Source organism: Engraulis encrasicolus, chromosome 14, assembly GCF_034702125.1.
Source record: "Engraulis encrasicolus isolate BLACKSEA-1 chromosome 14, IST_EnEncr_1.0, whole genome shotgun sequence".
Classification (NCBI taxonomy): domain Eukaryota; kingdom Metazoa; phylum Chordata; class Actinopteri; order Clupeiformes; family Engraulidae; genus Engraulis; species Engraulis encrasicolus.
The window spans coordinates 29962393-29979394 of NC_085870.1; the positions used below are offsets into that span (position 1 = coordinate 29962393).

The 17002-nt window shown below is 46.4% G+C and overlaps 1 protein-coding gene across 1 annotated transcript in view; it reads left to right on the forward strand.

Annotated features, from left to right (window-relative positions):
* Window positions 1–17002, forward strand: part of pik3c2b (phosphatidylinositol-4-phosphate 3-kinase, catalytic subunit type 2 beta) — a 71131-nt gene that overhangs the window by 21336 nt on the left and 32793 nt on the right. The window contains exons 7-14 of the mRNA XM_063215382.1: window positions 1212–1291; window positions 1692–1755; window positions 2134–2280; window positions 3800–3833; window positions 5335–5530; window positions 9505–9627; window positions 11066–11233; window positions 13783–13903. Coding sequence (XP_063071452.1) covers window positions 1212–1291; window positions 1692–1755; window positions 2134–2280; window positions 3800–3833; window positions 5335–5530; window positions 9505–9627; window positions 11066–11233; window positions 13783–13903 — 933 coding nt within the window. The remainder of the gene's footprint in view (window positions 1–1211; window positions 1292–1691; window positions 1756–2133; window positions 2281–3799; window positions 3834–5334; window positions 5531–9504; window positions 9628–11065; window positions 11234–13782; window positions 13904–17002) is intronic.

The window sequence follows — 17002 nt, forward strand, 5'->3', positions numbered from 1 at the left end:
AACAATGTCATCGCAACATCATGCCATTTCCATCAGCGTACATTTTTAGTGGATCTTTAGCCCAGAAACATCATTATTTATCTTTAGAATTATGCTGCTGTTAGCCAACCACTAGGCAATCAGATGATATTGAAAATGCGGTAACACTTTACTTTACGGATCGCTAATAAGGTGGTAATTTCGTGTTAATTTCATAGTTATTTCATAGTTATTTCAGGGTAATAACTGTTTGTTTTTAGTAACAACAGCAAAATAACCATACAGTTTCCAGTGCTGTGTGTGTGTGTGTGTGTGTGTGTGTGTGTGTGTGTGTGTGTGTGTGTGTGTGTGTGTGTGTGTGTGTGTGTGTGTGTGTGTGTGTGTGTGTGTGTGTGTGTGTGTGTGTGTGTGTGTGTGTGTGTGTGTGTGTGTGTGTGTGTGTGTGTGTGTGTGTGTGTGTGTGTGTGTGTGTGTGTGTGTGAGTGAACAAAGTGTCACCGTGCTGCGCGTCATCAAGGTGTCACCACAGTGCACTAGAAACTGTATGGTTATTTTGCTGTTGTTACTAAAAGCAAACAGTTATTACGTAAGGGTTAACGTTCGGCGAGAAGGTCGCTACCGTGGAATAGCAGCACGACAGAGAGAATCTTTAGACCCCGACGCAGAGCGGAGGGGTCTTGTTCTCTCTGAAGTGCTGCTATTCCACAAAGCGACCGACTCGCCGAACGTTAACCCGCTTATTATATGGATATACTTAAATGATTCACACATGGCGGGGACATTTCTTTAGGCCTATTTAATGTTAAGTTTATTATAGTTTTTCATGTCAAAAGATTGTTGCTGCGCAAAACAAAACAGTGACGTTGTGGAACACCGTTAGGCAACAGCTAGGTAGCCAGGACAACAGGTGTTGTCTATCACAGCAGCTGATTAGAGTCTTGTTGAAAAGTCGCTTTTGCAGTGAAAAGTCTTGTTGCCATTGACAGCGGTCTGTTATAGACCAACCCGTCCGTTATCGAAAAATAACAGACGTGCGAACGTTGGGGAGCCCCGTTGAAGTGAATGGAGCATTCGACCGATGACGTCACACCATATAATAAAATGTAATAACTATGAAATTAACATGAAATTACAACCTTATTAGCGATCCGTAAAGTAAAGTGTTACCGAAAATGCTTAATAACATAAATAACATATCTTTTGTGTCTGTCTTATGTGGTTTGATATGACAGGAGGATGATGATGAGACGCCTTCCAGCATGAACCATTGCATCCTGCTGCAGGAGCGCACCATCAGACAGACTGTTACCAGGTAACCCATCACAACAGCATGCAGATGTTATAGCCTAGCTGTTACCCTCTCTGAGAGGCTATTTTCTGTAACCACTAAACAATTGTTTGAGTCAGTGTGTGTGACTGTTAGTGTGCGTGCGACCTTGCGTGCGTGCGTGAGTGCGGGCGTGTCTGAGTGCGTGCGTGCGTGCGTGTGTGAGTGCGTGTGTGAGTGCGTGCGTGTGTGAGTGCATGTGTGAGTGCCTGTGTGAGTGCATGCGTGCGTGTGTGAGTGAGTGCGTGTGTATGAGAGTGAGAGTGTGTGAGTGCGTATATGAGTGAATGCTGGTGTGCATGTAAAAGAACATGACCAACCTACTGTATATCGCTGTAAAGAGCTACTGTATATTAGATAACCCATGATGGCTTTGCTTCCACAGAGAGGCCCTGACACTGCTGCTGGACACGTTCCATAATGAGGCAGAGTCCTTCCTCCTGTCTGAGGTAAAAAATGAAGATAATGGCACTAATCTTGACTGTTTTTGTTGATTACAATATGTATGGTATGTTTATTGCACAGTGCATACATACTAGTCCTGACGTTCATCGCGGTGTTTGTCGGTTTGTTCCAATCTGTTCTGTCTTTCTTTATCTCTGTCTCATTTGTCCTCTTGCCTCCTTTCTCTCTCAATCTCTCTATGCCGTTTCCCTCTCTCTCTCACTCTCTCTTTCTTTCTTTCTTTCTTTCTTTCTTTCTTTCTTTCTTTCTTTCTTTCTTTCTTTCTTTCTTTCTTTCTTTCTCTCTCTCTCTCTCTCTCTCTCTCTCTCTCTCTCTCTCTCTCTCTCTCTCTCTCTCTCTCTCTCTCTCTCTCTCTCTCTCAGGTGGAGATCCCTCTGCATGTGGAGCGTTTGGTGCAGTCTGTGAAGGCCCTGTGCAGCTCTCTGGCCTCGGTGGAAACGCCGGACGTGACCGCCGCCCTTAACCAGCTCCCCGCCTGCCCCTGTCGCCTGCAGCCCCGCGTACTGAAGGTGTGTGTGTTAGTCTGTGTGTGCGTGTGAGTGTGTGTGTGTGTGTGTGTGTGTGTGTGTGTGTGTGTGTGTGTGTGTGTGTGTGTGTGTGTGTGTGTGTGTGTGTGTGTGTGTGTGTGTGTGTGTGTGTGTGTGTGTGTGTGTGTGTGTGTGTGTGTGTGTGCTCCTGCAAGCCCTGCGTACTGACTATGTGCGTGTGTGCACGCGTATGTGTGTGTGTGTGCACGTGCTGAACATGGGTGAAGCCTATTTCATGGTGCTCCCTATCTCCCTGTTTCCTGCATCATCAGCAATGTACCCAGCCAAGATACACACAAATGCGCACACACACACACACACACACAAACGCGTGCACACACACACATCTGCACACAATCATTAGATCACCTTTTGCCATTTGTCTTTTTTGTCCATTGCCTCATGGGTGGGCAGTCCTGCTGATAACATGTTATAGGCCAACGTTGATGGCCAGCATCGGTCTGGAAATCCAATCGTGAAATGGCTGGTAATTGGCGTAAGAGGCAATTTGGGCCACTGGCAGCCTGCCGAATAGTCTACTGGTGTGAATGGGGTTTCCAGACTGTGGAACACTTTCCAGGCTTTCCACACTAATAATGTAAACAAACTGCACATCACATCGTCACAGTATGAGGCAACTGCTTTGGGCATTTTAAAGAATTCCCCTTCACATTTTAGAACAGAGTCGATGAAAATGATTGAAACATGCCTCTTTTCCACTGCTGGTAGGCCTACAGCTCGACACAGCACAACTCGGCCGCCACTTTTTGCTTTACGATTGAGCTGTGCGGTGCCTATTTGAAAAACAAAAAGTGGTGGCCGTGTCGCGCTGTGTCGCGCTGTCGCGCTGTGTCGCGCTGTGTCGCGCTGTGTCGCGCTGTGTCGCGCTGTGTCGCGCTGTGTCGAGCTGTAGGCCTACCAGAAAACCGGCAGTGGAAAAAAGGCTTTAGTGTCCGAACAAACCATTTTTTGAATAATGACATTTACTATTCATGTTTCTATATGGGTTCATGTGGAACTGACAGTGGGGTAATTTTGGTCAGCGTATCTTGTCAATGCTGCATGAGTCTCAATGAGTCACGTCTCTGTGTTGCTCGTATTAAATCGTAATGCATTGACGAGTACTGGTCCCCCCCTAATGTGGAAAGCATTTAGCAAATTCAGAGCACTGACAACGCAACCTTTGTGCGAATTAAACCCCCCCTCCTTTTTCGAACAATATGTGTCTTGAACTCCCCAGGGCTACTGCAAGGACTGTTAGCAGTCGTATCACAGTTGGAAAAACCCTTTCCATTCCATTGAAGGACTCTCTGTTTCAAAAAAATTGCTGATGCCAGGGGTTGGGAGGAAGCTGTTGACGACAGCATATGAACTTGACCGATAATACAATTTGTATGCGAGTGTGTATTTCATTGTGTGACTGACTGACTGACTGTCTGTCTGTACAGTATTTGTTTGCCTACTCATCCGTCTGTAATGCTCTGTTTCCCCCCCATGGCAGGATGTGACGGTGTTGGCCAGGAGGGAGAACAGAGGTACGTTACCATCTTCCTCTCTCCACTTCCTTACTATGCTTCCTGAGGGAGGCTGGGGTCAGGGAGTGTGTAGGGCTTGGGGGTGCAAGGCTAAGGGGGGGGGATATCCGTGACTCTAAAATAGAACAAATAGGACAGTGGCTCTCTTCCTCTGCCCGGACATAGGGGATAAAGCACATCTGTAGGGATGCTACTGTAAACGTTGAAAGGGGCTAGACCCGAAACATTTTTCTTTCCAGTTTATGTCTGCCAACTTTAAAAAAAAAACATGTTTCCAGCTTTAATATACTACGTATATATTATATTGCATGAGTCGTGTATGTGTCTCATTTCTATTCCACTTTTTCTGGTGATGGGATGCCCTATTTACCTAAATAAGTCATTGTGCATCCGCTCCTTGTAATCTACTAGACAGTTGCTGGCACTGTTTATGTATGGGGCTTTCTGTTAATGTTGTGTAAAGCACGCACCAGTTTAGGGCTTAATGTTTAAGAGTCCTCAAGCGTTCGATGTTTAGTAGGTAGCTCTTTGGGTGATTGATGAGGACAAATAGGCAAAGTCGTGTCCTGTTTGTTAGTCTTTTGAAAACTGCCTTTTAAAACAGTCAGCCATGTTTCGATGCAGGGAACCCCCCCCCCCCCCCCCACCCCCCCCCCCCAAAAAAAGTGTGGGTTTATAAAGACTTCACTGGGTTTTCTAATACCAATGGACTGGCTTACCCTGTTCCACGGTGTGCCTGCGAGCCAAAGGCAACAGTCCCGAGCGCAGCACAGTGCCAGCGTGGCCTTTCTGAACATTTGTTTTTAATATCCTTTGTAGTAAAAGCTTTACTCAACAAACACAGCATGGGTCTCAGACCCCTCTCCCCATCCCCACCCCCCGCCCTTGAGACTCTCAAATGAAATGCGAATACAATGCAATTTAAAGCTTTGCAAATATCATATCAATGTAGGAGTTGAGTCGGCTGTTTGGAATTATTAATGAATGAATAAGCCCTGCTCTGGTATTTTAGCCAGAGGTGCGGTACGCCATCACATGGTGTGCATCTGCCTGCTGTTCAGGCCTTATTCTCGGCAGCAGCACATCCTGCAGCTCTGCAGCGCCAGTACAAATACATTACAGTACAAATGGGGTGACATACATTATCCCAGTCTAAAGCCCTGTCTACACATCCATTTTCTGCTGCATCAGTGTGTGAGTGTGAGTGTGTGTGTGTGTGTGTGTGAGGCAGACAGATGGAAACTGACACCAGCCAGCAGCCCAATTTTGCTAAAATATGAAAGAAGCTGGTGGGTGCTGGTAGCTGAACAATGATTTACTGTTCAACAGCTAATGAATTTACCATTGTGCGTCACTGGCTGGTTGATATTCACATTTTTTAAAATTTGTTATTTTCCATCCTTGAGTGCACATCTGTAAATGTGAGTGGGTGCACATGTATGTGTGTGTACGCGTGTTTCCCTTGTAATGCTCCATCACTTCTCACTCTCCTTGCCCGCAGAGAAAGTGGTGGAGAAGCTGACGTCGGCCATCTTAGACCTGGTGGAGCTGTACTGCAGCACCTTCAATGCCAACTTCCACACGGCGCCCCACAGCCACCGGCCCACGGTGCCCATCCAGGAGGCGGGCATGGTCACCAACGTGCTGTCCTTTAGCGTCTACTCCGCTCATCGCATCCCCATCACGTGGGCTGCCAGGTATGCATACACGCATATACAGTATTTATACAAATGCCACAGTAGACTAAGTTGAAGTCTTAAATTTAGTATTATGATATTTTATTGGTCATTACATCGGAGTGGTTTACTCAGATGTCATTGTTCAAAATGCAGAGAGCGCAATATATCCATCAGAAAATAAGAAAGAAATGGAAATCTTAAGAGACATGTCTCAATACTCCTTTACATACAATATACAGTTCATCCCTGAGTGTGGTGATTATTCATCATGAATCACACACATGTCCTGTATATTTGTCAGTAGTGGACATTCCAGCCTCAACTCCTGGTTTTCAAGTAAAATCAATGTCAACTGCTTTCCATCCTACTGTTTTCTGTATCAGTTGATCGGTTGCATCAGTATTTGTATCAGTGTAGAAGAAGGGACATGAATAGACATGCAGATTGTCTTTACTGTACTGTACATGTAAAACGGATATATAGTAGTATTTTACTGCTCTTAAACAGGCACCATCATCTCTATAGAAATATTGCACTGCTTGTCCTTGACACAGTTGAACATTTGTCCCTGAACTGCCCCCGACTTTTCAAAGTCTTTTCGAAGGAATGCGGTCCAACGTCTTCTATTGTTTGAGTGGCTTTGTTCTCGCAAAGCGACCTGAGAGCTGCAGCTCTCGTATGTAGCATTTGGCTGCGTCGCCGGTGTAGCGTGCATGGTTTACATTCTCCGAACTCCGTTAGCTGCGCTAACATCAATAAACACGCAGATGCTTAAGTGACTAAGATGGACCAGGGCCTTTTTGCACGGAGCCTTTAAGTCTTTACGGGGGCTTACTTGGAGCAGTAGCTTGTGCAGCAGTAGGGCTTTGAGCTCAGTCGGGTCTCTGTTTAGCTTCGGAGCGCTGCTTCTCCAAGTCACGGCAGGATGGTGGGAGAGAAAGGCTGAAACACAGCGGTGATAAAACAATGGAAGCGACCCATTGGCAGGAAAAGTGGAACAGGAACCGCTTTCTTTTTCTCTCTGCCTCTCTCACTCGTTTGCACTCTCTCGCTCTCGCTCTCTCTCTCTTTCTCACTCACTCACTCACTCACTCACTCACTCACTCACTCACTCACTCACTCACTCACTCACTCACTCACTCACTCACTCACTCACTCACACACACACACACACACACACACACACACACACACACACACACACACACACACACACACACACACACACACACACACTCGGTCTCTCTCACTCTTTGGTCGCTCATTCTCTCTGCCTCCCTCTCTCTCTCCCTCCAGTACAAGTGCCAGTGAAATTTGACTGTTTGCTGCAGCCCAGTCCCATAACACAAATACAATATTATTGTGACCCATATCTTCAGAACAAGTAATAACACATTGGCAAATTTTCATCTCTCTGCCGGTCGGTCGGTCGGTCTGTCTCTCTCTGTCTGTCTGTCTGTCTGTCTGTCTCTCTCTCTCTCTCTCTCTCTCTCTCTCTCTCTCTCTCTCTCTGTCCATCCATGGCATGCAGTTACCAAACACACACATACACACATTCCCCATTCTGTGCACCAGCTGTCTAAGCTCCATATCCCCGGTCTTCTTCTTCCATCCTGCGCTGCTGTAGTGTAATCCATCTGGATTACAGTGAAATATGGGGCAAATGATGCCGGCCACCTTTAACACGCTCCCTCCCTCCCACCAGGCAGCATCATTTCTTCCACAAACTCTAGGTCACGATAACGGTAAAGCGTTACAGCATACGTATTTAGAGGTTAAGTTTTGGGTCATAAACCTCTGTACTCATGGACGTTTTTTTTGTACCACACAGGTATGTCAGCAGACACGCACAAAGATGCAGGCAAACGCACAAGTGCACACACAGGCACACGCACTAGGCACACATACACTCACACTCACACAGACACAGGCATACACATACATGCAAAATCACATATGCATATCCCATTCTCTCGCTCTTTCTCTCTGTCTCACAAACCATCCCGTCTCTCTCCCTCCCATCCTCTCTTATGGTCTCTGGCTCTCAATCTTTTCCCCTCTCTCTCAATCTTTTTTCCCTCCCATCATGTCTCTCTCTCTTCTCACTGTCTCATTCTCCCTCTCTCTCTCTCTCTCTCTCTCTCTCTCTCTCTCTCTCTCTCTCTCTCTCTCTTCTCTATCTCCCCCCCTGTGTGGGTCCTGGCCTCTGTCTTTTGTCTGCCCGTGCTGCTGCTGCTGCTGCTGTGGCTGCTGCTGACTCAGAGAGGGGAGGGGCTTCTCCCACACTGGAGAGAAAGGCGGCCCCTGGGAACCGCCTGCGACCTCTGACCTTTGGGGAAGTGCAGAAGGGATGAAGGGCTGAAGGGCGCGGGGTGGGTGGCACCTGCCCTGCCTGGCGGCTGTGCTGTGCTGAACCGGTCACCAAACGGACATCAGGGTGGATAGACAGACAGACAGACAGACAGACAGACAGACAGACAGACAGACAGACAGACAGACAGACAGACAGACAGACAGACAGACAGACAGACAGACAGACAGACAGACAGACAGACACACACACACACACACACACACACACACACACACACACACACACACACACACACACACACACAGAGATGCAGTATGTCAATCAGGGTGGACAGGCAAGCCAACAGACAGACTGACATATGTCTCAAGGGGTTGTATTCAAAGCTAGGAATACCCCCCACCCCCACCCCCAAACACACTCTCTCTCTCACTCACTCACTCACTCACTCACTCACTCACTCACTCACTCACTCACTCACTCACTCACTCACTCACTCACTCACTCAGTCACACACACACACACACACACACACACACACACACACACACACACACACACACACACAAACACACTCTCTCACACACACCCTTCACAACAGGACAGTCTTGTCCCAGAGGGCCTGTTAATAGGTGGCCAAGGTAGAATGATAAAGATAATAACTCACAAGAGAGGAGATGCAACTATATAAACAAGTTGGCATAAGCAGAGAGGCCGTTAGTTGTTATGATTGCAAAGCTTTACTGATCTTATGATAGGACATAAGCAAGCCTTTGTCACACATACAGTATGTGATCTTTAGCATGTGACTAAAGCCACTCGGTTCTGCACTGTAGGCTCGGTTTTGGTATGTGGACTCTTTGGGTCTGTACTGATAAGGTTTCAGTCTGTGTTTTCCTTTTCTGGCACAAGTGCCTCTCATTCCGGATCTTTCTAGATGGAATGTTTTCGCTTCTATATAAACTTGCCTCTTGGGAAATCCTGTCTGTTATAGTCAAGCAACTCAAGGCTCCGTTTGGGGGAGAGGAAGAGAGGTGGTGGGGGGTGGGGGTAAAATCAGATTATCCGAAGTTGGAGGCAGCTTGTACTGTATCATATTGAAGGAGCACAAACTAATACACATGCACACACACACACGAATCACGCAGCCATGGAATGGGATCCTTGGGTTTTGTCATTTCAACACCAACAGCTGAGCATGCCTGCACTCCCGTTCACTTCCCATGAGGGCTGTTACCACGGCTCTGCCTCTGCCTCCAGCTGCAGCTGAGGGGGGTTGGGTTGGGGAGGTCGGTGGCAGGGTTTGGCCTAATGGTGGTGGGGTGCACTCTGGTGAAGCTAACCTTCACCATTACCTCAGTCTGTAATTGCTCCCCCCTCCTTCCCTCACAAACCATAATTACCGAATTACTGTCCTCTCGCATACTCATAAACAATGGACAAGTGAGCAAGCCCACTTCTTCTTTTTTTAAACGATCTGTCACTCACAACAATGAACTTCTTGTTGTCTTGTGTTCCCGTTGCAATGGCCATCTTGTCTCATATTAACCCTGCAATGACCATCTTGTCTTGTATTCCCCCTGCAATGACCATCTTGTCTCATATTAACCCTGCAATGACCATCTTGTCTTGTATTCCCCCTGCAATGACCATCTTGTTGTCTTGTGTGTTCCCCCTGCAGCTACGAGGGATTCTTCCTGTCCTGTTCCCTCACACATGGCGCCACGGAGCTCTGCGCCCCGCAGCACACCAGCAAGCAGGCCGTCAGCAAGTACCTTTTCCATCTGGTGGTCTGGGACCAGAGGTGAGCTACTGGACACGTTTACCATCTGGTGATAGTGGTGTGAGACTCATCTGCAGAGATGCACTCAATTCATCTCCTCAAAGCTGAAGTCAAAATGGGTTTTTGTTTATCACATACTGTACGTACTGTAGATGCACTTTTGCACCTGGTAGTGTAAGACCAGAGTTGAGGCTCATCTGAGTATATAGTTTTAACATGCTCTCATTCCCAAACCATGCCCTCACACTTTTTGACGCAAAACATGGTTAGACTTTTTTGAGTCTGGGGGAAATGAAAATGATGAAGGGGAAATCGTGATTTGGTGTTTGCTACATCTTGAAATAATGTTGTCATGGTTTTTTCATGATTATTGTATTCTTTTGGTTAGGGGAGCGAAACAACATGTACAGTAGATGCAAATAATCGATTTGATTTCATTATTTCACAATCACAATGGTGTGTTGTGCTGGCTTGCTTGAATAGGCTATTTCGGTAACTGGGTTACATTGTATTCAGTGTTTTTGTGTCACTAAAGAGGCTGCATTGTTTGCCTAGAATTCTTTTTTTTATTTGTCAAATGTAAATAAAAGTACAGTACCAGAGGCTTGAGGCCTTCCCCTCCCAGGAAACCTCCCTCCTCAACCCCCTTACTGTTTGAAGCATTGTCCCGTGATATTTCTGGCTTTTTTGTCGCTGTATTTTCAGTCCGATATCCTTCTTGATTATTCCAAAGGAGCCGTGCATAAGGTTACATCTCCAGATGTGGCCACTGCAAAAGGGCATCTTCAGTTTCCACGAGGCCGCTTCTGTCAAAACAGATTATTTTAGACTCTTTTTTTTCAGACTCTTCTACTCTTCTAGTCATTTCCTTTCCGGCAATAATACTCAAGTCACAATCTGACCTCCAAAGAGGTCTGGAGTTTATGTTAAGACGCGCAGAGTAAACAGCTTCATGAAAAGGCAATAGTGGAGTAGTTTGTCTTGGGCCTTCTCTGGAAATCCAGTATGTGGGGCCTGTAATGTAAACACAGGCCTTGTGTTGTGAATTGGAGCAGGTGATAAGCAGATGGGTTTTGACTGAGTGATGAAGGTAGATTAGGGATGAAAAGCAGCCTTCTTGTTCTTTATGACAGGGAGCCCCTCTGCAGTTAGATGGGCCCATCAGCCTTGCGGTGTCAGTTTTAAGTAGGCTGTAAATATAGAAGGGGATATACATATGTACTGCACTTTTGACACAGCAGGCTTCCATAGAGCAGTCTCTCCACTCGAAACCGGGTTTTTAGTTTCTATGTGTTTGGTATGCTGTTCAGAAAGCACACTCATCTTTTTTCCCCCTGCACCCCACTCTTTTTTTTGCTCGTTCATTCATCCACCCCTCTAAACCCCTACTCTTGTTTTTTTGTTTTTCTGCCTCTTTTTTCCATCCCCCCTCACAACACAACTCTTTCTCCCACTCTAGGGTTTGTTTCCCAGTTCAAATCAACCAGTTGCCCCGGGAGACACAGCTGACGGTGACGCTGTACGCCAGCCCCCTACCGCCCCCTGGAGGTGCCGAGGAGAAGAGCAAGCAGAAGCGCAGCATCGAGGCCCTGGGCTGGGTCACCATGCCCCTCTTCAACTTCAGACAGTACGCATCATTTGCCACCCTCTACCACCACCCTAAATCACATTAATATCATAATAATTGAAAATATATAATAATATGTACTATACATGGGTTCTAAATTTTTGTTTTCCCCTGACTGCGCGAAACTAACTGCGCACAACTCAACCTCTGATTGTTGGAAACCACTGTCGGTCAAAAAATTAGCTCACGCTGTTGGCTGCCAGTGTCTTGCCCCTCCTCACAATATTGTGTTTACAAACACGGTGAACCCATGTATAGAAGATTCTACAGCTAGTGCAGTAGCAGATTAGGTTCATGGGCATCATGGGTCTTCTACTAACACACATTTGTCTGACAGGATCTGGGTCTTAACTATTGTTTATATTGTTTATATTGTTTCATAGCTGTTACATTCTATGACATATGTCCAACACAGCAGTAGCTGATAGAAGGTTTATTGTCCTGAAAGGGAGCTCAGTAAGAGAGTAAGCCGCCTCTCAGGTGCTGTTACCCTCAGCGTTTTTACCTGCTAACCTTCCTGTAACACTACTGGAGGAGGACTTTACTTTCAGAGCTGCTGTAAAATACATTGGAGACTGCCCTATCTGAAATATTTTATGAAGGTGATGCAACATGCCACTCTACTGTATGTGCAGCTTGGTTTCACCTGGTTTCAAAGTGCAATTTTGCATTTATTGCAAATGCAAATGTTTCAGACACGGTAGGAGTCGTACAAACTCTGTCATTAAAAAGTCTGTATGACACTGTTGCAGCAATCAGCCATATTACACTATCATGAGTATCCATGCTAATTCCATAGGGCCCTACTGTACATGTGTGTGGTGTTGAATAACTGAGCCGTTGTAGAATATGGATGGGGATTTTCCTTATTTAAAAATAGGCAAAGCCATGTGCCAATGCCAGGGGGAAGGGGGCTTACAAACAACACATGTTGTGAGGCCTGGGGAATGAGTCAGGGAAGCGGGCATGTCAGCAGCTACACTGCCCTTCTTACAGTAGTGTATACTGGCCACAAGTGGAGGTATCAGGATAATGCACCAAATAGTATGTACTGTAAGATAGACCATATTCTGCAGCACACAGTGTATAAATAAAGCACACATCGCAACCCAAGTAATAAACACAATATTGAACTTCCTTTTTGCCAGAGTTGGCAATTGTTTGTGCCCGTTGATTGTGTACCCCTGACGGGCAGTGAGACTATGATGCATCTCCGAGAGTACTGAGTTGTTCCTTAGGCCCTCTCCACATATTGGTTCCGACAGCACTGCGGAGCACTTTCGCTTTCCGACACAATTCCGATAATCAATGGGTGACTCCGACAAAATAGAACACGTCCCTAATCGCCAGCCAAAATCCGCGGAAGTCCGCGGATATCGGCACCGGTGTGAAAGCTTGTATTGAAAACAATGGAATCAAGCTTTGGCAGAGCAGTGCTCCGCACTTTGTGAGAGCCGATGTGCGGAGGCCCTAAGTCACAGATAAAATCAAGCTATGAAGGATTTCCAACATACGTTTTCCTTTTCTTTTACACCAGAACCCCTTCTGCTAGAATTAAGCCCCTGCTGTACACTCAGCCAAAGAAATGCTCTCTTGTCTGAAAAGGCGTTTGTCTCTCCCATCCCTAGCTTGCACCACAGCTTGCAACAGAGCGCACTTCACAGTTGGATCAGATCACCTACTCTTTTCTGCAGCTTAGTCGCCAGGTAGTGTGTGGTCATAATGATGGCCTAGTCGTTAAACGCTCGTAGCCTGGGAAATCCCATGCTGCTTTGCACAACTGTTCCGATCTGAAAAACAGCATGGCAACTGCCCTAAGAGATGGGCGCCGGAGGGAGGGAGCCAATCAGAGAGCTTGTAGGGGTGGAAAGGCTTGACAGACGGACGGAAGCTTGCAGTTTGTTTGAATAGATACAACAGACACGATTGGCTGTGGGCTGTGCAAATGCCAAATGATACATTCGTAACTCGCAATGAACGGTCATGGGCAATCATAAATCACATCTTTCCTACAAGAAATTGCATAGGTAGCCGAATTGCATAGATGCATAGGTGTTAACCAGGCCAATAGCCTGGCACTAGTCTTGTCATTCCACAAAAGGTGTGCCCCCCATATGTCCATTGTGGTATGCCATGCACCGCTGACTGTGTATCACTGTGATTCAGGAAAAAATGGCATTCAAGTGTGTAGAAAAAGAATTTCAGGGAATTTGTATACCCTTTTTAGTTGTGTTGAATGAGATGACATTGACCTGAGGCATTTATGGAAAGCATATCAGTATACTAAAAGAAGGGAATGAGATCAGTGAACCGGTTGGCCTTGTGCAGCAACGTTATTTTCTGACACAGACCCTGTCTATTTTCTTTTCCAAACTCTTAAGTTAATATTGTCGATGATAAATGGATGCCTTATATTTGGCGAGATTTTCCGTGCAGATATCCTGATAGTGTGCGTGTGTGTGTGCGTGTGTGTGTGCGTGTGCATGTATGCGCATGTGTGTGTGTGCGTGTGTGTGTGTGCGCGCGTGTGTGTGTGCGTGTCCATCCAGTGTTCTGACGTGTGGCAGAAAGCTTCTTGGTCTGTGGCCTTCGACCCCAGGAAGTACAGGAAATGGAAATGCCCGTTCAAGTACGCCCAACTTTAGCCAGCCCGACAGCGTCATTCTACAGGTAAACACACACACACACACACACATACACACCCTAGCGCTCCATGTCGTCTGAAACACACACACACACACACACACACACACACACACACACACACACACACACACACACACACACACACACACACACACACACACACACACACACACACACACACACACACACACACACTTAATATCTGTCTCCATCTCTTTTTTTTCTTCCATTCTGTGTTCCTTTTCTCTCTTGTCTTTTTTGCCTGCGTTACATGCTGATACTTGAAGTCTCTCCCTGGACTTCACTCTCCCATGTCCCCTTTCCCACGCAGGCAGACAAACGCATTCACAGACCTGCATGTAGACACACACACACACACACACACACACACACACACACACACACACACACACACACACACACACACACACACACACACACACACACACACACACACACACACACACACACACACACACACACACACACACACACACACACACACTCAAAAAACACATACTCATTCATAACTGTATGTTTTGAGGTATGCTTGTGTGTGTACGCCCACACACTCTCTACACAAGTGGTTTGAAGCTTTTCAAAAGATGTCAGGCTTTGACCTTTTCTTTCATTCCGTCAGCTCACGCCTTTTCTCCTCCACTCACTCATTCTCTTCCTCCGCCTGCCTGTTCTGTTCTGTTTTTCTCCTTCTGTCCTTTTTTTTATCTGTTTGGTGATTACCATTTTCTGCCTGTGGATGGGTCTATCTTGTCTTTTTTGTCTGTGTGACTGTCTATCTGTCTCTGACTGTATCTGTGTCTTTCTTTGTCTGTCTGTCTGTCTGCCTCTCTCTCTCTCTCTCTCTCTCTCTCTCTCTCTCTCTCTCTCTCTCTCTCTCTCTCTCTTCTCTCTCCTCTCCCTCTTTCTCTCTCTCTCTCTCTCTCTCTCTCTCTCTCTCTCTCTCTCTCTCTCTCTCTCTCTCTCTCTGCTAATTTCTATATATTTTTCTATGGCTCCTCGGCCTGTCTATCTGCCTGCCTGACACGCATGTACTGTACTGCTGTTATGCAGGTTCTGATGCACAGCAGGTGATTTGTCTTGCTAAAAGGTCTTCACATGAATGATTAATGTAGAAAGGGCCTCTTCGGGGAGCCCCAGCCACCCCTCCCTCCCCTGATGGAGATTTGAAAAGGCGGACTAAAAGATTTTTAACCCCCCGACCACCACCGACACCACCACCACCCTCCACCACCACTCCTCGTATGCACATGAGTTATGAAATAAGCACAGACACACACACATACATGCATGCACACACCCATGTATACACTTGTACAGACGTGCATGTACACACACACACACACACACACACACACACACACACACACAGACACACAGACACACAGACACACACCCTTGCCAGTCTCCGATGTCATCTCATCTTAGCAGCACAAAGCCTTCATTCTGCAGCAACTACCCACAGATTCCTGCTGGGTTTCCTACCTGGTGTTCTTTTCTTTAGGATGGACTTTTCTTCTCTCTCTCTCTCTCTCTCCATCTCTCTCTCTCTCTCTCTCTCTCTCTCTCTCTCTCTCTCTCTCTCTCTCTCTCTCTCTCTCTCTCTCTCTCTCTCTCTCTCTCTCTCTCGTCCCCTCTCTTCCTCCCCCCCTTCCTCTCTTCTCCCTTGATCTTTTTTTCTACATCCCCCCCTCTCTCCATCTCTTTTTTCTGTTTCTCTCTGACATTCAGAATGATTTGCAGTTTTCTGCCAGTGCAGAAGGCAGTGAGTGAGAGAGGAGTGAGTATGGAGTGAGTATGGAGTGAGGGGAGGGGAGGAGAGGGCCGAAAGTAGGTCAGCTGTTCTCCTAGAGGTAGGATGGCTAGCTGGAGTGGGTGGACTTTGGAGAGTGAAGTGGTGATGGAGAGAGACCTCAAGAAACAGGGGAAAGGAGAGAAACAGAGGAAAGGAGAGGGTCTGAGATTTATCATTGCATTATTTGGATATAACCTTTGCCAGAGCTCTAAAGTAACACTCACCAACCAGTCAAAAGCTGGTGAAAATTTGGCTGGTAAAAAAGAAAACTTATTAGCCACTTTGTCCCATAAGGGAGTGTGTGGCTGGCTCGTAAGATTGGCATCTACTACTAGCCATTTTGGCTGGTGATGAAAAAAAAATAGTTTAGAGACTTTGCTCTGAGGCCATGCAAGTACACATGTGCACACACACACACACACACACACACACACACACACACACACACACACACACACACACACACACACACACACACACACACACACACACACACACACACACACACACACACACACACACACACACGTGCCCCACGTGGATGCCAGCAGCCTGCATACCTTCTCTCCAACCTCTAGAATATTCCGCCCATCTGTGCCAGTGTCCATGTGGCTGCTGTAGCTGCTGCCTCTGCTGCTAGGCACTCTGACACTCTTCCTTGGACTTAAGTGGTTTACCATCTCTTTGGGGAAGATTGAAACCACTAATAAAATTCACTTCATATTTTAACCCATTGATGCCTAAAGTACCTGCAAAAAGGCTGCTGAATGCCAAAGCACTTTTTAAGAAAATTTGCCCTCAACCTATAAAAACCTAAATATATTAGTCTCTGAAGCACATAAAAAATGCAATAAGTTGCATTTAACACAAAGACCCTCATTTTGCATTAGAATGGGTTCATTCAGCTCTAACATTCCAAGATTTTTAATAAAATTGTCTCAAATATTATAAGACTGAATGTTGCGCCAGCAGCTCCAGGCAACAGGGCCAATGTTGCGCAACGCAACATCCAGCATCAATGGGTTAAAGGTGCTTCCCTTTGAAAGTCGGCTCCATGAGGAGAGATGAGGCTGGATGGTAGACTTGTGGTGAATGCAGTCGAATTGCTTAGGGTATGATTGAAACCACTAATAACATTCACTTCATGTTTTAGAGGTGCTTCCCTTTGAAAGTCGGCTCCAAGCAAAGTTGAGTTTTGAAATGAGGAGAGATGAGGCTGGATCTTAGGCTTGTGGTGAATGCAGTCAAATTGAGCGCCACAATGTCCTCCATTCGTTCCCATGCAAGGCAGTCCATAATGGCGAAGGCAA